This window comes from Benincasa hispida, chromosome 11, assembly GCF_027475165.1.
Source record: "Benincasa hispida cultivar pf3 chromosome 11, pf3_genome.v1.1, whole genome shotgun sequence".
NCBI classification, from domain to species: Eukaryota; Viridiplantae; Streptophyta; class Magnoliopsida; order Cucurbitales; family Cucurbitaceae; genus Benincasa; species Benincasa hispida.
In genome coordinates, this window is record NC_143488.1 from 55,397,199 (window position 1) to 55,419,964 (window position 22,766).

The 22,766-nt window shown below is 33.3% G+C and overlaps 4 protein-coding genes across 4 annotated transcripts; 1 reads left to right on the forward strand and 3 right to left on the reverse strand.

The window, feature by feature from the left end:
- The first annotated feature begins 8,731 nt into the window (after window positions 1-8,731).
- On the forward strand, window positions 8,732-12,408 carry LOC120089893 (uncharacterized). The gene is made up of 6 exons (XM_039047325.2): window positions 8,732-9,109; window positions 10,167-10,435; window positions 10,584-10,690; window positions 10,845-10,977; window positions 11,078-11,272; window positions 11,815-12,408. The coding sequence occupies exons 2-6, from the start codon at window positions 10,169-10,171 to the stop codon at window positions 12,094-12,096; spliced, it is 984 nt and encodes a 327-aa protein (XP_038903253.2). The 5' UTR covers window positions 8,732-9,109; window positions 10,167-10,168; the 3' UTR covers window positions 12,097-12,408.
- A 1,349-nt stretch (window positions 12,409-13,757) lies between these two features.
- Window positions 13,758-18,577, reverse strand: LOC120091131 (cyclic nucleotide-gated ion channel 18-like). The gene is made up of 6 exons (XM_039048993.2): window positions 18,107-18,577; window positions 16,732-16,944; window positions 15,639-15,949; window positions 15,126-15,237; window positions 14,786-15,022; window positions 13,758-14,700 (listed from the first exon to the last, which is right to left on the reverse strand). The coding sequence occupies exons 1-6, from the start codon at window positions 18,575-18,577 to the stop codon at window positions 13,921-13,923; spliced, it is 2,124 nt and encodes a 707-aa protein (XP_038904921.1). The 3' UTR covers window positions 13,758-13,920.
- A 547-nt stretch (window positions 18,578-19,124) lies between these two features.
- LOC120091133 (uncharacterized) lies at window positions 19,125-20,179 on the reverse strand. Its single transcript, XM_039048995.2, has one exon. It carries the CDS (start codon window positions 20,177-20,179, stop codon window positions 19,163-19,165), a length of 1,017 nt encoding a protein of 338 aa, XP_038904923.2. The 3' UTR covers window positions 19,125-19,162.
- Window positions 20,180-20,941: 762 nt separating this feature from the next.
- Window positions 20,942-22,330, reverse strand: LOC120091132 (uncharacterized). The gene has a single exon (XM_039048994.2). The coding sequence runs from the start codon at window positions 22,161-22,163 to the stop codon at window positions 21,114-21,116; it is 1,050 nt and encodes a 349-aa protein (XP_038904922.2). The 5' UTR covers window positions 22,164-22,330; the 3' UTR covers window positions 20,942-21,113.
- Window positions 22,331-22,766: the final 436 nt, after the last annotated feature.

The window sequence follows — 22,766 nt, forward strand, 5'->3', positions numbered from 1 at the left end:
GTCTTGAAAAAAGAGGTCCCACCCTCTCATTGGCCCGAGAGGGGCTCGATTTGGTGATTGGATCACAAACCAATTGTTCATTAGAGGATCAGTGGGACTTAAGGAGGAAGATGTAATCTCAAGGGTGAAACAACATTTTACTTACTGATTATGGTTAAATCAAGTGGATAGAAATATATATATATACAGTGAGGGGAGTGCAACTACTGGGCTTTAGTGGAGTGACCCGATAGTTAACAAATTTTGATTAATTCAATTTAAAGATTTTAGCTAATTAATCTCGGATCATTGGAGCTCATGATCTGTAGGTCCATTAGGTCCTCCTACTAGCTCACAAACGAATTATACCTTAGAATAGCGTGATGAGAGAATTTGAAATGTTCAATTTTGAATTAAGGGATTCAGTAATTATATAGGATATAATTACACGTTTAATTATTGAATTAAACAAAATTGGAGAATTAGATAATATTTAAATATGATTTAAATATTAATTACATGAATAGGAATTCAGGTTGGGAATAGGTGTTTAATTAATTTAATATTTTATATTAAATTAAGTCAATTAATTAAATTTTTTAATTAATTTTATTTAAAAATCAATTGTTTGAATTAATTTTATTTACTTAAAATTGAATATTTGAATTTTGAGAAAATTCAAATAACAAAAAATTATTTTTTGTTTTAGTTTAAGTTTTGAAAATGTAAATTAAAATTTAAAAATTGATATTTGAAGAAAATTGATTTTAAATCAATTTTCATTTAGTGGGATTATCCCACTTTAAACACCCATGACTTCTTGGTGTCATTTCTACATAAAATTCCTTTCCGTGAAAAAATTGAATAAAAGAAAATGGAAATGGCTGAGATAGGTGACATGCACAGTGGTTTTTTCTGGATTTTGGTTCGGAGAAGTGTTCTTCATCCTTGGTATCAAAACCAGTCTTGCTGCTTAAAATTCTCTTCAATTTCAACTCATTTTAGATTCCACCATCCAATCTAAGGTCCTAGAAAATAGTAGGGAAGATCAAGCGGTGGTTTACAAACTTTTGGAGTCAAGAATCAAGTTGAATTCATGAATTAAAAAAGGTTTTCAAAGCTATATCTTCAAATCCTAATTTCTCTGTTATGAACATGCTTTCTTAATTGCTAAAATTTTTGAATTAGAGTGCTTAATAATCTTGATTTCTTACGCTAATTGCATGTTAACTCCTTCAATTGGTATCAGAGCATAACTTATGCATTCAATTCATGGTAAATTTAGCTTGGTGGATGATTTTCATAGGTTGTATGAAAATAGTGGTTGATATTGGATGTTTTCGATTTTGACATTAAAATTCTCTTTAATTAAGTGTTAATTGTTGTAATTGGCTCTTTGTTTATGGGCCTAGTCTGAAATTCGTTAGAGTCGATAGAGTTGTAATTAGGCTGTAATTGAAGAAAGAAGCAAGAGAGGTTAGATACAAAAAACTGAGATTCAAGCTACTACCAGGCAGCGTTGCAATGTTGTCCTTAGAGTGTTACAACGCTACACATCAATTAGCCCAGAAAATGAAGAGCAGCCTAAAGCGTTGCAATGTTGTGCTCGATCCTATCTAGAAACGCACACGCGTAGCTCAGTCGGCTCGAGGGTGAACTGTTTTGACCGGTCCAGTTCATTATGGTCTGGTTCAGCCCGATTTTGGCCGGTTCAACCCTTTTTGGTATTATAAAGGTCCGATTCGAGCAGTTTGGGTTGGTTTGAGTTGTCCAAAAGGCCTTTAAAGGAGTTTTTAATTGTTATTGTAATAATTTAAGCCTTTTTTCATGTTCGAAATGCCAAAATTGGTCCATATCAGTATGTTTTATTAGTTATGCATTATGAATATATGTTATAATTAAACAAATCTTGTATGTGCATATAGTATGCCATGTAGATTTAAAATCCTACCATAAGAAGCATGAAGCATGCATTGAAAGTATGTTATAAAAAGTTATAATATACCGTATGCATATTTAGGGTTTCAAGTATTTAATATAAAGTGTTATATTAAATCTCAAAATGCTTGATGATTGTTATGGATGATCAACACATCTATTATTTTATAAATGTTATAAAAACCAGATTAGACATTTAAAATCCTTAACAAAGATAAAATGCATGCTCACGTAGGTTAACTAATAACAATTTGTTTTAATAGTTAAAATATGTTGTTATATTGTAAAATTTGGTTACAAACTCAACCAGTCTATAATCCTATCTAAGGCTGGAGGTATTTAAGTTGACGGTTTATGGAACACCTTCTACCTGAGGATTATAATCGAATAATTGAGCGGTTTTAACCCGATTTTATGAGCATGCGTGAGCAGTGTGAGGTTTTAAAACTGGTTTATCACCTAGACATTGTAGGTTAAATCCAAACATAAAAGTTATGTTTGGAAAATCACCTAGACTTAGTTTGTTTATTAATCAGAATATACCTAAATAAATATTTACCTAAAACAAATAGAACACTTTAGTGGGAGATTAATAATATATACAATACGTTATTCTTAGCTCTCACATCCCTAAGAGTTCACACCGTGAGATCCATACTCAGCTTCGTGTCAATTATACCTCGACTACTCCATTCAGAAAATGTTTACATGGGTCAATAACAAGGTGAATGGGGGAAGTGGTTCATAGTTAGTGGGTGAAGGATATGAGTCAACGTGTCTTGCAGTCTCTTCCATTAGTTTAGACCATGAGATTTCTAAGTTGCGCTTGTTTTTCGTTTTTAGGCGACATAAGCTAGTCGTTGTATGGCAGCTATCCCTCGGAGGGTTGTAACATGTGATTCAGAACAACTCAAACTCTAGAAATGAATAGGATTTTTTAGGTCCATTCCCAACCTTGACTCTCCAATTCGGTAGCATCCTTGGGGCCAACCTTTGAATTGTGAAAACGGAGGGTTACAGTTACAAGAATTACTAAGTGTTAGTAAGTTATTGACGGAAAATGGTAACTAAAATGACTATAGGAATAATAGTTATTCTAGAGATATTATTTAGTCAAGATTGTCTTGCTTATGTGAAGGAGTATTTGACTGCCCCTTGATAGCATCTATTCTGACTCACTAAAGTATAATTGTAAAAAAATAATTAAATTTGGGTATATTATTACTTTTGTTAAAATTGAATTGGATTTAAAAAGCAACTTACTAATTAGAATTTGTTTATAATATCAACATGTTAAATTCTTCATTACACGCTTCCAATATATTTAACGAGTATGATTTTTCAACATGGAAATCAAATATACTAGGAGATGATGATTTAAAATTTTATGTTTATATTTTTGTTTATTTTTCATTTTATTATAATGATTTTGAGAAATCGATGGAAAGAGAGTATTTTTATCGATATGAAATAATAAAAACATTATGAGTATGGGTTTTTTCTTAAAAATAATGATTTTTTTTTCCAACATGGATTTTTCAAAAGAAATAAGAATAAAGATATAATTTTTTTTATGAATATTGGATCGCAAATTATTGCAAAAGTAGTTTTATTTTATTCTTATAAAAATAATAAATCTAAAAAAATCATTAAAAATTATTTTCGTTTTTGGTTTTTGGTTTTAATAAAAAACTATTACCAAGCTTTTTTTTTTTTCAATTTACAAAAAAAAAAAGAAATTCTTATAAATAGGAAAATCTAAAAAATATTTACACTTTATAGTAAAAGTACTTTTGGAACTTTTTGCTATAAAGTGTAAATATTTTTAAATATTTTTTTATATTTAAAAAGACTCCTTTAAAAAAAGATAAAACATAAAATAATTACCAATATGTTTTTTATTTCTTTTTTTTTTTAAAAAAAAAAAACCAAACATGAATAATTTTTATCTTTTAAAAACCGAAAACCAAGAACAAAAAACTAAGGTCCCGTTTGGTAACCATCTTGTTTTTTTGTTTTTGAAAATGAAGCCTATTGAACTACTCTCACCTCTAAATTTCTTTCTTGGTTATTTATTTTTCACCAATGGTTTAAAAAACCAACCCAAATTTTGAGAATTAAAAAAAGTAGCTTTCAAAAACTTATTTTTAATTTTGGAATTTGGCTAAGAATTCAGCTATTGTACTTAAGAAAGATGCAAATCGTTCTAAGAAATGCGTATGAAATAGGTTTAATTGTTAAAAACAAAAATAAAAAAACCAAATAGTTACCAAACGAGACCTACCATTTTTATTTTAGAGTTACCTATGGATTTCTTTCATGAATATATTTATAAAAAAAAGTTCAAAGCACATGTAGTTTTATGTAATAATAGCAAATCTCAATCTTAAATAAAACCATAGTGTGAGGAACGAAGAGGCAAGATTCTGAAAATGATCAACATGGCGTTGCCATCTATGAATTTAAATTAATAGAAGGGACACATGCATAATAAGACATAAATTATGTATATTAAAACCATATAATATAATAATATTAATAATTTATAACAACAATAAATTATCTTTTAATATAAATATAAATAAGTTACATGGGCAGATCCCACCGACACTCTAGGGGCAATTTGTGGGAATGGGGTCCGTTAGATATAAAGCTTGGAATGGGCAACAAAAATCCAACACTATCAATCAAATTGAATGAGCTCATTTTGCCTTTGCCTAATACTCTTTTTTTATCTCTCGAATTCCAACTCATTTTTCTTTAATAATTTAAGTTCGGTTTTAGTAACCATTTTGTTTTCTAAAATTAAGTCTATGAATACTATTTACACTTCTAAATTTCTTTTTTGGTCATCTACTTTTTACCAATAGTTTAAAGAATCAAGCCATATAACTTTTAAAAAACAAAAAAATAAAAGATTTAATTTTCAAAAACAAAAAATAAAAGGCGAAATGGTTACCAAAAGAGACCTTAATTGTTGAATTAGAGAAAAGTTAGTACTATCTTAGTATGAAAAATTGTCTATACTACATCAATTTGTTGCTTGTCATCATAGTAGCATTTAAGAATAATGTGAACTCTTATTTCATTTAATGATGTGTCAAATTATGAATAGAAGTCTTACGTGCTATGGTACTATTAAAAAAATTTCCTTGATTTAATTCAAACAATTTAGATAGTTTGTGTAGTTCGTTAGTTAGATGAGTTCACTTTATTTGTACTCTTTTTATGTTGGGCTAACGTTAAGTCCTACATAATGATAAGTAAAGAGAGGAAAGACAAACACCTTAGTTTGGATTCTACCTGACTTTGTAGGGTCATCTGTAATCTTGCATTCTTGACTTGGTTAACTTTAATAGGCCAAATAAAATACTTTGTTGTTTATACAAAATAAGTAGACGATTGAAAATGTAGTTTTGATGTGAACATTTGAAACTAAAATTAACTCAATTCGGTCGTTCTTATTTATAGATTAAAAAAAAAAAAAAAGAAAAAAAGAAATACAAAACACCACACTATCCAATTATTTAGAGAATGAAGTAACTTCATATATAGATTTTACTTTTAAATTAGGTCCATTTTTCATTTCTATCCAAACCCGTCATTTTCTTTTCACAGTGACCAATAAATCAATTTTTTTTTAATACGATAATCTCAAATAAATTGAGATTCAAAATTTATTTAGTAATAAGCATAGATTATATTAATATATTACACAATATTTCCCGTCCGAAATATAAGATAATTGGTATTTTGTGTTGACCAAAAATATTTTATTGCTTCTTTTTCTGTAATTATACACTTATTTATTAATATTCTATTGTTGTATATCTGTCTCTCTATGATAAGAATGTTGTCAAAATTCATCTTAAAAAGTAAAGCCATTTTAAGTAGCTGGAGACAATGATATGCTTGCTATTGCTAATGCATGTGGAGTTGTTGAATCATAGCCAATCTCAAAGATCCAAACCCAAAAATCTATTTAATGTTTAATTACAAATTTAGTCCTAATGAGTTTGGCTAAAGATATTTGTTTAAGTTTCTTGGCTTCACTTTTTTTAGCTTTCTAAAGTTGTCTTTTATCTTGTCCCAGATGGATCTGTCTCATAAGTTGCATTTTCAATTGTTGATTATGCAGAATATTTATTTCTTTATTTATCATAAATATTTCTTATGAAATATTTTCCTTTTTGATGAGTTGACGATTTTCTATGGGATTATTTTTCTTGTTTCCGCTATGCTATTTATGCTCAAGAAGATCGTTTGCTAGGATTGTCACTACATTCATTGTTTGAGCATATTGTGTGTCATCTTTATTCAGTAAGAGCTTTCTTTTTGCAGTTTATACGAAGTTCTCTGTATTGCATTTGTAGTGGTGTGTTCTTTGTTAATTCTCATCACTGTTCATGAAGATTGTTTGGTCTTAGAGGGAGCCTAAAACTTTGTTAATCGAGAATGATTTCTCAAACCTTGGGGGGAGCCTAGATTGCTTTGCATCAAGAAGGGAGTTCTCATTACTTACGGGATTCTAAGTTCCCTTGTGAAGGGAGTTCACGAGTAGAAAGAAAGATATTATCACGTGAGAGGGAGTCTCATTCACTTAGGGGGAGCCTAAGTATTTCATCACTAATGTTCATATACTTAGGGAGAGCCTAAGTTCAAGAGAGGGAGTCTCACATCTAGGGGGAGCCTAGATGTTTAGCAAAGTCGGGCTAAACGGGTGTCACTATAATATTGTTGCCTTACAAATAAGTACAACGTTGTAATCACTTGACTTTTTTACATTAATGGATTATCTTTCCTAGCATACTGTCTCCCAGATGTAGGTGGTTTATCGTCGAACTAGATTAACAAACTTGGTGTGTTTGTTTTAATTTGCTTTACATTATTTTTGCTGTTGTCTGTGAATGTACCAGGACATTGTATGAGACATATATTGAGTACTTACAACCATTTTTCAAAATTTCAGACCTTAAACTTTTATGATTGTATAAAAAAATTTATAAATAATAGTATCTGATAGGTCTCTGAACTTTCAACTATGTCTATCTAAGTCGTCCATGAACTTTAAAATTATTTGATAAGTCATTGTATTTGATTTTACATCTAAATGTCCTTAATATATATTTTAAAAAATAAAATAGCAATCTATTAGATTAAAAATTGATTTTTATGTGTAGTATGACTCGAAACTTTCAAATTTTGTGGTTGGTAGATCTGTTAATCGACACATAATTGAAAAATTAGTGATCTCTTAGACACGAGTAAGAAAGGTTAGGAACCTATTTATACAATATTGAAAGTTTAAGGACTAAATAGACATAAATTTCAAAGTTCAAGACTAAACTTGTAACATGATCTATTTGTTTTTATTTAAATATGGAACAAATATAACATTTTACATATATAAAGAGTCACGATGTTGGGCTTGCACAATTGTGGATCGAAAAATGACACTTCATACGAAAAAAACGAGAATAAGTTGGAATAGAAATGAACTAGTGAAAGAGTTTTTTAGTACAAGAATTACGAGGTGGGAGATTGAACTTTCGACTTTTAGTGAGAAAAACCATATCGATTGTCGTTAAAGTAAATTTAGTCTGACTTAATAAAAGAGTTTTAGATCCATGAAATAAGAAGTGAGAATGAATTTGATTACGATATTGTCCTTGTATGAGATATTGATTTATAAGTTGTGGTGAGTTCCAGATTCAATTCATTCAATTTTTAGTAATTAGAATAAAGAAATGGAATGAAAATGCTCATTCTCATTCGCTTGAAGTAAACAACGCTAATATTTTTTCACAATTATAATGATAGTTAAAAAGAGGGGGAAACACCAAAAAAAAAAAAAAAAAAAAAAAAAAAAAAAAAAAAAAAAAAAAAGTAAATGCCATTTCCTATTTGCCTATTCTATTGGCCAAATGGTTATCAATAAACAAGATCTCATCCTCGTCACGCTAAACAAGGAGAAACAATATTCATTACCATGTCAAGAATGGTCAAATTGCCTTCTTGGTCACAAGAATTGTTGTTCCTTTTTTTTTTTTTTCTCCCTCCTCATTCATGAAATTTCATTTTTTAAGAAATGGGTCAAATTGCAATTAAATTATGTACATATTGATAATATATAAATAATGTAAAAACAAACTGTACCAACATTTTCATACTTATTTGATGAAGAAATGAGATCCTATTATCAAAGTGATTATAGTTCAAATGACACATGATAATTTTTAGTGATAAACTGTTCTTTGAATAATGACCTTGTATGATTTTTTTCAAAGTTTGTTAAGCTCAATAACATGTGAGGACAGAGACTTCGAATTTTTGATGATCTCTTGTTAAAAAATTTATACCTTAATTAATTGAATTATGCTTGATTGATAATCCTACATTGAATTAGTGATATTATAATAAACAAACAATAATAGAAAGACTTGCAAAATAATAAGTTCAAACTATGTGCTAATTACCTCTTTTAACAATTACATGTTAGAGAGTGTTAAAAGTGAGTATACCTTGACACGTACTCATTCTCTTAAGGTTGAGGTTTCAAATTTCTATACTTTACCTCTTTGGTCAAATATATGACCAAAATGAACGTAACTCGATTGTTATAAATTATTGTAAACAATCAAGACGTCTATGGTTCAAACTTCCTTTTTTGAAGTACAGTAGGTATAGAGAGAATTAAATCACATATTTCTTGGTCAATGCAAGTTAAACTATGCTCACTCTAGCCTATGATTCAAAATTTCCCGCTCCTATTGTACTAATCTATATATATTAGATAGTAATATTAATGATATGTGAGGGTAATTAATGTTGGATATGTCAAAATATGGTAAAAGAAGGGATAACGAAAAAGAAAAAGGGCAGAGTGAGAAAATTGGGAGAAATGAAGGGAGAAGATCGGAATCCACAAATATAGGAAAGGAACAGTAAATTGATTTCCATGGGCGAAGGCGGGGTCACATCACGTGCACTCCCTCTCCCTCTGCCGGCCGAACCTCCGCTTCTACTACCACTTCTTCTTCTCATTTCCATTTTCCGTCACTGCCACTCTCTCGCCGGTTATTAAACCCTCTCTTTCTTCTCTCAACTTTATCCATTTCCACTGCATCACTAGCGCCAACTTCCTCTCCTGATCGCCATTACCCACTTCGTCTTTTTTGCAATCTTTCTCTGGGTACCTCTCAAACTACTTGCTTTCTTGTTCTTTTCATCTGGGTTTCTGTTTGTTTTCTACTTTGAGACCTTGAATCTGATTTCAAGTTGAATTGTAATGTGGACTTGGTACTGTAATGATTGTGATCCTTGATGGCTTCATGGTCCAGATCTTGCCCCTTTTTGTTGTGAATTGAGCTTTCTTGCTGTTTTTGAATTTTGGGGTTTTCTGGATCTTCTTTGTTTTCAGTTCTACTGGCTGGTTTTTGAGTTTTGGTTTCTTATATTAGTGGGATGAGTTGATGATTTTTTCTGTGGTTTGTTCTTACTTCAACCTTGGATTATGACCATAGGCGATTGCTGCAATTATATGGTTTTGTATCTGTGTGGATTTTGATTAATGAGATGGGACGGTGATTGTTGCGAGTGTAATTCGTGAGAGAGGTTGTCGGGGTAAGGAGATATATCTTTCGGATGTGGGCGGGGCACTCTCGATTACGTTTAGGAGTTGCTATGTTAGAATGATTTTGATGGCTGATCAAGTGATTCAGTGATGTCTAAAGATTTGGCATTTTTCTAGTTAAGTGAATTTGAAATTTTATTGAGGCATGCATTAAGTTGAAGCTAAGAGCTTGCGATTAAAGTTGCATAGGGAGTTCCATGTTTGATTTTCTAAGGATTTGCTTATGTTTTTTTGAGTTGGTGTTACGTAATTTTTTAGGCTCTATTGCTGAGGAAAATGTAAATGTTTATGGAGGAATAGTATTTGACTGTAGAAGAGGTCATTGAGATGGAAGATTCGAAATGTCAAATGTATTGGGATGAAAATCTGATATATTCTTTTAGATTGCATCAACTCGGAAAAATGGATAAAGACTTGTATTTGGAAATAACTACATATATTAGAATGATTAAGGGAGTGTATGCTGTCTCCTCATTGGGTTTTCATTAATGTGTATTTCATACAAATTTTCTTTTTCCTTAGGCTGTGAACATTTCAACCTAACTATTATTATATATTGCTTCTGATGGTTGTGTTGCTCTATTAATTTTTCTTCTGCTATGTATAATCTTAACAGCCATGTCAGAGAAAGCTCTTAAAGCACTTAACACAGTGCCTGGACTGGAAGGGAGTAACGAAAGCTCTTGTAAAGGGGATGTCAGTAAACAAGGTATAGGGACTGCTAATGGGAATGTTGAAGACTTGAAAAGTAAAAGCTCAGCTTCTATCAGACCTCAGGTAAATGGTGAAAATAGTAATCCTGGTGCTGAGGTTGGTGGTTCAGAAGTAGAATATATCGAATCTGAAAATTTGACTGATCTAGAAGATGTTTCATCAAGCCTTAAGGTATTAATTTTACTAGATTTGCCCCATAGATGTTTTTATTTCTCATTTGACTGAAGTATTAATAGTTGTTGATTGTCATTGATAATGCATGCTCAGTTTTGTGATATACCGAACTTGGATAACATCTTTACTTGTTTTAAAACGTCAGATGCTCTTAGCTGGATTGGACTCAAAAGATTGGGTTTTGGTTTGTGGAGCACTGAACAATACAAGACGGCTAGCAATATATCACAAGGAAGACATGCTTGACATGCTGTAAGTCGTCAACTATGACTCGATTGATTTGGGTGATTTTCTTGTTGGAATTAACTTTCGCATCTTCAATGAGTTCTGTGGAGGAAAATTTACTTTGGAGTTACTTTCTTTTATCAGTTTATGACTTATCTTAGGCAATACAATTTTGTGACAGGGGAGATATGATCTCGCTTTTGGTGAAATCAATGAAAAATCCTCGAAGTGCTGTCTGCAAGACTGCACTTATGACGTCTGCGGACATTTTCAATGCTTATAATGACAAAATGATTGAATCATTGGACCCCATGGTAACTTTAACTTTCACTGTTTGACAATAAATTTTTTGTTCAGTTTCCTTTTTCTTCAATGGTGATCTCTTTTCTGAGCCGTGAATATAATGGAGTGCAGCTGTTGCAACTTCTTCTGAAGTCTTCTCAAGACAAACGTTTTGTGTGTGAAGCAGCTGAGAAAGCTCTGGTAGCAATGACTAGTTCATTTTCCCCAGAATTATTGTTACCAAAATTGGAACCATATCTTAAGAATAGAAATCCAAGAATTCGAGCCAAGGCTTCAATGTGTTTTTGTCGAAGTGTCCCACGATTGGTGAGGATTTTGCATCTTCATTTGAAATTCCTTTTATGGAGTTACTAACTAGTAACTTTGATCATTTGGGCTGTGTATCATTCTTATAAGAAAGAAATTTCATGGTAGCATCATCTATCTGGTTTTTGCATCATGTTTCCATTTTCATTTAGTTTTGGACCCTCATCCCCAATCTCTTGATATCTAGAAAAAGGAATTTGTCTAGAAATGAAGAAACTTTTATATCTGCAAACATATGGTTTATGTCTTGATATATCAAACATTAGTTCTCATATCGCTCAGTAGTATGTTTACTGTTGAATTTTCTTCTTTGTTGTTTTATCTCTACAAGTTCCATTGTCTCTGGTTTCCGATTGTCCATATCTTCCCTGATTGAGAAATGAGAATTACATGGCATTATCAATGTTTTGCCAGTTGTGCTTGAACGGTTTTTTGTTGTTGTTGTAAAAAGTTCCCTTCTAAAAGGCGAAATGTTGAGATCTATGTCTTTTAATCTTTTGCATCTGTTCTGCTCAGATGTTTAACATATATTTTGTTGATAGGGTGTTGAAGGGATAAGAGCATATGGGATCGACAAATTGATTCAAACAGCAGCATCCCAACTCAGTGACCAGCTTCCTGAGTCGAGGGAGGCAGCTCGAATTCTCCTTCTGGAGTTGCAATCTGTTTATGAAAAGTTTCCTGACCTCCCAACCACAATGCCTGAAGAACCAGAGAAGGGCTCATGGGAAGACTTTTGTCAATCGAAGCTCTCCCCTTTAAGTGCACAAGCTGTACTTCGTGTCACGAATGTTTCTCGGGAAGGTATTGTCTCGAGTTCTTGACGGTTAGTAATGGTGATATCGAAACATCAATATGTGTACTCCCCCCTTGTTCTTGAACCTCTAGCCATGTGAAGAGCTTTAGCGCGTATAGTCCTTGATAGCTATTATTCTTTCCCTTTGGTTTGCTTTGTCAGATTTCATTGTAAATTCTTTGAAAACTTTTGAGGTACTGAGAATACGGTTGAAGCGTGTAGTTTTTGCTATTTCTACCTATAGCTTATAGTAACTGCAATATTCTTTCGGATCCACTTGAAACTCTGAGATTGATGGTGTGAATATTATCAATACAAAAATTGGAAGTTTAGGGAATAAGATATTCTATGCCCATACTACTGTTTTTTTTCCTATGGATATATTATCTGTTTATTGTTTTGTGCTTGATTGGATTCCGTTACTCCACCTCTTTGAGCCTCTGTCATGCTACACATGAAATCATCTCTAATATTCATCCGTACATTCACTTTGCCTGTTCTAAACTGTGAACTGATTTTCTTAAATTTAAGCTTAGGAAACCCATTTTATACCAGTCTAATTCTGATTTCATTAATCCAGGTTTGTTAACCAAAGCATTCATGCAGTGTCACACTCATTTTAGGACATTATATCCATTCACATGAGTATATTATTTTTGCAAGTTTCATTTGATTTTACAGGCTTTTCATATATTTGATAAGAATTATAAATCAGTTGAATTTTGCTAGTTGAACCATCACTAGTTGATGGTACATGTTACTAGATTTTCATATGATGTCACTCAAGTTTGAAATCACAAATTAGAATTACATATTAAGATCAAAATGTATAATATTGTTAGTACATTGGTCAAATAATGAACGAATGTACAATATCAATGTATGGACTATACCACCCCTGAAGTATGGTGGTAGTTGCCATTACACCTTTAAATTTTCAATAATAAAAATTGAGTCCTAAAACTTATACAAGTGAATAGGTGTACAGTGTACACATATACACACACAAAATACCTACTTTATGCATAATATCCATTCTTATACATTGGTTGTCAAAGAATATATTTCATGTTTGAACTCAACAACCACATTAGAGTATATAATCAACAAATTGATTGTTAGTTCCATTTAATAATATTTGTTTTTTTTAAAGTCTCATTTTCTCATTTTGATTTTCATATTTCTTATAGAAATATTGGAATTCATAGTTTAATAATGAAAAAAATATCAAAATTTTTAAAACTCCCTTTTAAATCATGCTTAATAATTATTTGGCTAAGTTTATAAACCTTACTTTTCTTGTAAATTTCTATGTTTTGTTATATTTTTTTATTAATATTTTTAAAAAACAAGTAAAGTTTTTAAAATTTTAAAATTAGTCATAAGAATTTAGAAATTCAAGTGTTTCTTTAAAACAGGTGAATCATAATTGACAAATTGGGAGGAAACAAGTTTTGGAAGCTTGGTCTGGATTTTTAAAATACCCTTAAAAGTAGAAATTAAAAGTAAAGAAACCCATGGATTTTTTTTTTTTTGAAAAAAGTTTTTTCACTAACTTTATTTCTAATGAAATGATTCCTAGAAGACAATAATTTGTAATCTGGCTTATAAACAGTCCATATACCAAGGACCTTTCTTCAAGCTAGCATGTGTACAATGAATGGACCATAAACAGAGGCAAAATGAAAATAGAAAAGAAAGAAAGAAAGTTTAGAATTTGGCACTATGATAAAATGTAACTAACACTAGTAATCTACAAGTATCTTTACATGTAATTCTGTTAATTATCTTTTCTAACTACTCTTGTGTTAAGATTTTTCTTATAGTTTAGTTTAATGGAGAAGTAAACATCTCATCCATCCATAGAAAAATCAGGTTCATCTGGTTTAAACAACTTTGGCATTTTTAAACTTGAAGGTTTGGATGTTTGGCCCTTTTGAACTCCTCTTCTAGTGTTGGCAGCAAACTTTGAAGCCAAAATTGTGGCCCCTAGATTTTGAGTTTTGTTCATGCACTCTGCCGAAGACATGTCATCATTGTCATCATTGCTGTCGTCGTCATAATTTTCTTCTGCTAGCTCGATATCGTATTCGTTTTCTTGTTGCACTGAATCTGCATAAGAACTTAAGCTGTCTCTGAATGCTATTGATCTCTTTGCCAATTTTCTCTTCTGAAACCTCCTCCAAGCTACTTGAATTAAACAAGCACCCCATGTTCTCCACTGATGAGAATAATACCTAAAGGCATGTTGTAGTTTCTTGCTATGCAGGCGTTTGAATTGTCCAGCAACAAACTTGAGATCCTCAGCTCGAAGAGCAAAAGCTTCAACTTCAGTAAGCGCTCGAACGGTTCGAGTAGAAGAAGGCATATTCAAACTAGAACTTGGCATCAAAGCCCAAGTCAATAGTTCTTCACCACAAAAGTCACCTGGTTTTAGTGTAATGGAGTTGAAAAAGCCAGATCGACCGCCATTTGTCGTCGAGCTCTCTAGTTGTCCTCTTATAATAAACAACATTTCGTTAACTGGGTCATCCTCTCGTACAATATACGTCCCTTGAGTACACAAGGATGAGACGAGACGCTCACATATGGCATCAAGAAGTTGATCGTCCATTTGTGAGAAGAAAGGCACCTATTAAAACCATAACAATTGAATTGGACAGAAATACAATGACACAAGTAGTAACATAAAAAAAAGATAAGGATTGAATACGCACACGACGAACGAGCGACAAACACAAATGTTGTTGAATCTCACGGCGAAGGTCTATAGGCAACGAATGCAATATGGATTCTTCGTTAACTCCTCTCGTGGCCAGCCATTTATATTGAACGAATCGACGAACTCGTTCTTGCAAATCTGGTGGTAATTGACGACGTCTCATCCATTCTTCAGTGTCTCGTCTCTTTATCCTCCATTCTTCAAGTCTTACTGTCATTGATTGCAAATATGTCTTGAAAATGGGAAAGAAGGGAAACAGATCAAACCAGTTAGATCAAAATATGTTTTCAAAACAACCATCAAACTTGGTTTTAAAAGAAGAAATTGGTCAAAACCTGCATGTTTCCAATGAGTTGTGAAAATAGTATCAACCCAAATATGCAAGTTGATATGCAAAATAATGTCTCGCCAATATAAGTTGTTGTATCCAAAGTTTGACCGTATGAACTGTAAATAAACAATGCATTAGCCTTCAAAAGGATGAGATTTGTAACACACCAAAGGGAGAACCAGTAAAACTTGCATCATGGACAAGAGAAATATGGCCAAACTTAGAGGTTCTAGAATTTTGTTAAGCCCAAGATCTCATACTTTGAAATCATATTAAATCACTATCGAACTCAAAAGCTTAATCTTGAAAACAGGTCATTAAACTAAAAAAAACTCCAGTGCATACATAGGACTAGTTTATTGAAACCATATGCTAAATCACCACTAAACCCAAAAGTACGCTTGATTGGTTACAAGAAATTTAATTTTATATCAATACTTAAACAAATTTGAAGATAACTAATTCGTGTATCACGTATTTATAAGCAAAGGCAACATCTCTATTGCAAGATCAATACCTTAAATTTCTGAGGCCCCACCAAAGACAATAAAAGTACTTTGCAAAGAAATGGGAGGAGGCAACATCATTAGTGAAAGCATCTGAGAACATTCCAAACTTGAATTTTATGTTTTCATTCCTTGGATCACATTTGGAGGTAACATGAGTGACATTAAGCCAATGTTGTCTTTTAGTGTCATTCAAACTGTTACAATCCAAGAAGATGGGAAGGCATGTTAGAACTTTGGAGGCATTTTCCTTTGCACACTCTGATTTCCAACATGAAAACTGTCTCCCTATTGACAACAAATACCATGTAGATCCCAAAACCTGTCATAGAAGTAGCATTAGAGACATTTTTCCCTTAAGGTTGTAATATACAAGTAAAGCATAAAACTTATCAATTTTTTTGGTTTCATCTATAGACTTAATGACGTGCATCTCTCAACCTATGAAGTACAAATACATTTAAATACGCTTCATGTTTGGCACACAAATTTTCTTATCCTATTCTTAATTTCAGACATGAGGGGACACATTTGGGACACTTCCTGAAAAAGTCTGGAAATTTTTTTTAAAGATAAAATGGTCCAATTTTTCATGATCAACCTAGATTTAAAACTCAAATCAATCCTATGTTAAATTAAAAGAAAAAACTAAAAAAAAAAAGGAAAGTCCATTTTTTTAACCTAAGATTAAAAACTAAACATAGAAATCTAAACGTTTCATCTCTTACCATTGTTAATTAACTCGACATCTTATGCTTTTTTTAGTGGAGTGCATTTAGTATTTTATGATAAATTTATATATATCCTAAACAATTAAAATAAAAAATAGTGTATCCCCAATGTGCCTGCCTCCTTTTTTTTGTTTTTGAAATGGTTGTATCACTGTGTCGTATTGCATCTATGTTCGTGTTCGTGCTTCTTGGCTCTTAACTATAGACACTATTGCTGACTTCAACATAGGTCAGTTAGTCCAGACATATAACTTCAATCAAGATAATCAGAGGTTCAAATCTTCCACTCTACAACGTTGAACTCAAATAAACTAAGCTTTTTTGGCTAACTATGTAGGACATAGAAAGATGAGAAAAAGTTGAGTGTAGTTACATGACTAGCAAGCATGTAGAGGATGAGATTATAGGCAGCACCAGCCCATGCAGTTTTGGCAACAACACCAGTGGTTTTGATGATGCGTTGGTTGAGAGGGAAGATGAGGAACAGCCTTGGAACGTATTGAAGCAGAACAAGGAGAGCAATTGTGTTGTTGGCATGATCCACCCTTGAGTTTCTTGTTGCTGGAATCACCAACCACATCACTATCTGTTACAACATTTCAACTTCAATATATTTGGACTAACAAGGAAAAAAAAGACTACACATATCACTTTATCCTTTTATCTTTTCAAGTTATAGTTCCTTGTATGTTTTTCGCTTTGTTTATTGTTGAGAAGAAGACTCGAACTTCTGACTCGTCCATTTAAGTACAGACTGTAAAGAAGTTCATTCTTCTAAACGTTTATACAAGCTTTTGTTTTTCTTTATAGGTCTAGTGCATGTTTAGAAGTGATTTTGAAATTGTTAAAATCATATTTGTTATTGTTCAAAATCACCTCGTAGCACACCTTTAATCACTATACATATTTATATGTAATCTTCATATCATCAAAATTGGTTTTGAATTATTAAAAACATGTTTTAGAGTCATTCTCAAAATGACAAAAGAGACTTTAATGATCATTCTCAAACATACCTTAGCTATTTTTAATCATTCTCAAACATTAAGTTCTTGCTTTTGGATCTTTGTAAAAGCAGCAACTTTTTATGTTTCTTGAAAATATTTGACATGATGATTTTGCTACCTTGGAAGGAAAAGTCCTTGTATTTTTATGGGCAAGGATATATTTAAACTTAATGTATGAGGGTGGTTTAAAAAAATGTGTAACAAGACTTTAAATTTAAAATTTTACCTTGGACATATTTAATGCTTTTTAAAATTAATCGATGTAATAGAGACAAATTTGAAAAGAATTTTTGTATGGATGACCATCTCTCAATGTGTTAATGCGAACTGACTTAATCCTAAATACAAATAAAAACAAACTTTCTGAAATCATAGTACACTATCGCGTTAGGGATATCCCTTTTATTGCGAAATAATAGGAGCTCTAATATGATCCTCATTTCAATTGATTTTTTTCTTCAAAATCAACTGGTGATTAAAAATGAAAATCGCATTAGAGTTCCTAACATTTCGCAATGAGTAAGATATCTTTAATGCGACAAAGCATTTCAACCGATGATAGGGTACTTTATGATAAATAGAAATTAGCTTTTATTAATCTTAGAATTGAATGATTTACTATTAATCATGTTGGAATCGAGTTATCCGTGCAAAAATCTCAAGTTCTGACCTAAGGTTAAAAAAAAAAAAAACTTCCAAGAGTTTAGCAAAAAATTAAAAAAAAAAAATGTGGGAGCATACTTGTGGGAGGGGGAGAGTAGCGGCTAGATCAATCACAAAATCAGATTTCAAATAGCGCGTAGCAATGGCTTTGGCATCCATAACCAGCTCTCCCCTTCCAAAAACCCTAGAACTTGGAGCCACATACGCGGTTCGAAACTTCAGCACCATGTGCAGCAAGAAGAACAGATCCGTCACCGTTCTGAAGAATGTGATCACCACTCCCAGACTCACCTCTGAGGTCAGGCACGCCGGCCCTCCCACAGACGACGTGTAGAAATACAACGGATCGATGAACAGAGCGATCAGGCATGTCACTAGAAACACGCGGTTCCATTGCGCTACGATATCGCTATCAGGGTCCAAGATTTGGTACCGGAGGAGGATGTAATTTGGGTGTTCGTCCGTGGCGGCCGCCTTGCCGGTCGCCGAATCGGAGGACGAGCCGATTAGCTGTCGCCGAAAGGGGCGGGACTGGATTATTCTATCCATCTTCCATGGCGGATTCCGGGGTTTTTGTCGTGTTCCCCGGCGAGAAATGTGTGTGCGTGAGCGAGAGAGAGAGAGAGACAGAGAGATTCAAGATTGACGGAGAAAGGAAGAAGAAGAAGAGAGAAATGAGAAGTTTAGGAGGAAATGGAGATATAATTGGGGTTGGTGCAAGTGAAATGGGGGAGGGGCCAAGTGGATGTGTAATAGCCAAGAATATTGATACTTGGCCATGGCGGTTTTCTCTGAAAACTTGCTAAATATAGGACGTTTTGATGAAGGGTTAGATTGAATTTACTCAAAATTACAATGATTCATTTTTATATGCTAGCTAATCACATTCCTATGTTTTTCTTTCTTCTACGTTTGAAGTGGAGGAACAGAGCTTCATAGCTCCAATTTACAGGCTTCCATGAAGGACTGAAAAGGTGAAGCATATACCCTTTAGGTTTCTCGACTACTCTTAAATCTACCAATTGAACAATAATAATAACAGAAATAATCCCTTTAGGTTTCTTGACTACTCATAAATCTACCAATTGATAGTACGTGATTCAAATGCATACTTCCATTCCATTGAATTTATTGTTAAGTAGCCTCTATGGCTTTCCCATTATTCTCCAAATCCATCTTCTTCTCCAAAAGTTGCCTTTTGCAGTCATAAAAATAAACCATTAGAACAACCCACATTACAATATCCCCCACACACTTCAAACTCACGGACACCACATTCCCCAAAGCCCCACAACTTCGCCCATTCCACAAAGCATAGAGACATGGCAGCCCAAAAGCCACCTTCAAAGCAAAGAAAACTAGCATTAAACTGAACCCTAACTTCCTGCTGCCTCTGCTTAAATATGCTGCCACTCCAATTGCTATGTAGCCCTGGTTCTTATCCAAGATTGAGATAACAATTCCCATGTTCCAAATAGCACTCCACTCTATGTATTTTGTCAACAAAAATACAAAGATTGTCCCAAAGATAAATGAGCTTTTTGGCATCAAAAACATGTTTGTTGACAAAGCGATCAAACCCAACAGAGTTAGCGAAGCAAACAAAAGAGCATACAGAGATGTTTCCATTGAGCCTCTCAGTCTCGTGGCCACCAGCTTTCTGACTTCAACCAGCATCTTTTTGAAACCCATTTGGGAGTTTCCTCCATATATTGCTGCTGATATGGAGACTGTTGAGATTGTGGAGAGGAGGTCTAGGAAGAAGATGAGTGTTGAAGAGAGAAGAGTTGAGATCAGAAACCTGTGGGAGAGATTTGCTGTGAAGTTATCGTTATCGGAGGACCGTTGCGAGAAGCAGTCTGTGCCGTCATCTAATTGACACCTGATGATGAACCTTTGAGATGGATCAAAAGGATTTTCCTGAGAGAGAAGTTTGAGGAGTTGAAGGAAGGTTGGGTGAAGGAGAACGTGGTGGGCGAGGAGAGCAGCAAAGAGGGGGAAGGAGATGACGACAATGAGGAAAATGAAGTTTGGACAATCAAAGAGAATTTTGAAGGCTTCTCGGAGTGAAGCAGAGAAACCCAGTTTCTGTTTCGCCAGAATCTGGTGGCTATCCATTTTGAATCTTGAAATCTCTGAAATGTTCATCATTTAAATAACATTGCCCGATGGTCTTCATTTTGTTGTCGTTTCCCGAGTCTATTGGTGACTGGTGTGCACAGCCTACATGCGCGAGTCACATGCCAAAGTCAACTATAAGTTTCTTTAGGAATTGTTAAATTATCATTTTTTGTACGTGTCATTCAAACTATGATATCTTCTGGGACCTGAAAATTTCATTCGAATCTCTATGATTTGATTAAATCTCCTAAACATCTCTAAAAACATGCCACATTTGAACATTGCATATAGTGCAACGACAAAACGTTTTAATGATTTGACTAACCATAGGAGCTATAATAAAATTTTGATTTAAACTTATTTTGGTCTGGTCCAAGTGCTTACTGCTTTTATAAATGGTCTCTTTTGGTTCCATTTATTTTTTATTCATATGCATATTTTATCAGAGTTTCAGCATAACATGGTCATTATTTCTTCAAATATTGTCATAATTTTGTATTAAAAGATTTTCTTGATGTGTATAGAATGACAATGTTGTTTTACAAACAATTATTAAAACAATAACCTTTTAAAAGTACTGGATCAACTTAAACGTTTAAAATTTCATGACCACAGTATGCTGACTTGAGCCCGAATCTCTTCGAAACACATTTGGATGTTACCTCCATACAAAGCTACTGATATTGAGACTGTTGGGATGGTGCAGAAAAGGTCAAGGAAGAAGATGATTGCTGATTATGGAGAAACCAAGCTGTGGTCACTTCATAAAATAATTTTTCATGAACTGTATAGTTGTCTGAATGGAAATTGCTTTCATTCAATAATTTCAATTGTTACTATCACACCCCAATGTACAACTTGGGTAAGTGCCAAACTTAAAAGATGAAGGGAAATTGAATTGAAGTGAACTCTTGAACTCACAAGTAGTATGTGATTCAAATACACAATTAATTTCAAACTGGATTTATTGTTTAACAGCCTCAATAGCTTTCTTCTCATTATTCTCCAAGTCAACCTTCTTCCCCAAAAACTCCCTTTTGCAGTCATAGAAATAAACCATAAGAACAACCCACATCACAACATTCTCCATACAGTTCAAACTCACAAACACCACATTCCCCAAAACCCCACAACTCCCCTCATTCCACAAAGCATAGAGACATGGAAACCCAAAAACCATCTTCAGAACAAAGAAAACCATCATCAAACTGAGCCCAAGCTTTCTGCTACCTCTGCTTAGATATGATGCCACTCCTATGGCTATATACCCCTTGTTCTTATCCAAGATTGAGATAACAATCCCCATGTGCCAAACAGCACTCCACTCTATATACTTACCCAACAAAACCACAAAGATTGACCCAAAGAACAATGTGAAAATGGTAAGTTCTGTGATAAAGGAGATATCTATGATTGACATGAAAGAGATGCCTTTTGTCCTATAAAAGATGTCTGTTGACAAAGCAACCAAACCCAACAGAGTGAGTGAAGCCAACAAGACAGAAAATAGTGATGTTTCCATTGATCCTCTGAGTTTTAAAGCCACCATCTTCCTGACTTGAACCAGCATCTCTTTGAAACCCATTTGGGAATTTCCTCCATATATTGCTGCTGATATGGAAACTATTGCAATTGTGTTGAGAAGGTCAAGGAAGAAGATGATTACTGGGAGTAGAAGAGTTGAGATCAGAAAACTTTGGGAGTGAGTTTCTTTGAAGCTTTTGATAGGGAAGGGAATGGCCTCTGAGATGCAAATTCTGGCAGAGGCTTTACAGTTAATAATTCTGAGGATGGAGGGTGGATTGTGAAGACTATGATGATAGAGAAGCTTGAGGAGATGAATGAAAGTTGGATGAAGGAGAATTTGGTTGGCTAAGAGGGAGGCCAAGAGAGGGAAAGAGAAGAAGATGATAAGAGAGACGAATTTTGGATGATTAAAGAGGATTTTCAAGGCTTCTCTGAATGAAGTAGAGAAACCCAGTTTGGGTTTTGAAAGAATCTGGTGGCTTTCCATTTTATCTTGAATCTTGGTGTCTTTCTTGTGTAATGTTAAGTGTTTATGTTATCATCATTTAAAGAAACACAAGTGTTTTTAAGTCAATGGTGTAATTGTAAGTAACGGGCTGTTAGACTGTTAAGCCCTGTTTCTTGTTGTTGCCTATTCTTTTTTCCAAGTCAATATTGCTGTGCTGAGATCTCATTTATTTTACACAAACTTATCGGTGAAGACGAGAGGAAAGGTCCAGCGACTGTAGATTTAATATTGTTGGGTCCCGCCTCCATACGCCAAAGTCCACCAAGTTTAAATATATATATAAATAGAAACTTCATTGAACCCACTCACGGAAAAACGGACAACGAAGGTCATTGTTAATAATCTTCGGGACCCACCTAGGGAAATCGAGGAAAAATTGTCAAAAAATAACTCGGTGTTTATCTTACAAAATTAGTATGTTTTTAGAAAATTGTTAGAATAGTTTCTATCGCTTCATCTCGTTCGAGATCGATCACCTAGATTTTATTTTTAAAAAAATCTTTTCTTACTTCTAAATTCTTTTGGGCCTTTTCGATACATCTCGTCAGAATTATACATCGAGATTTGCTAATTTTTTCAAAT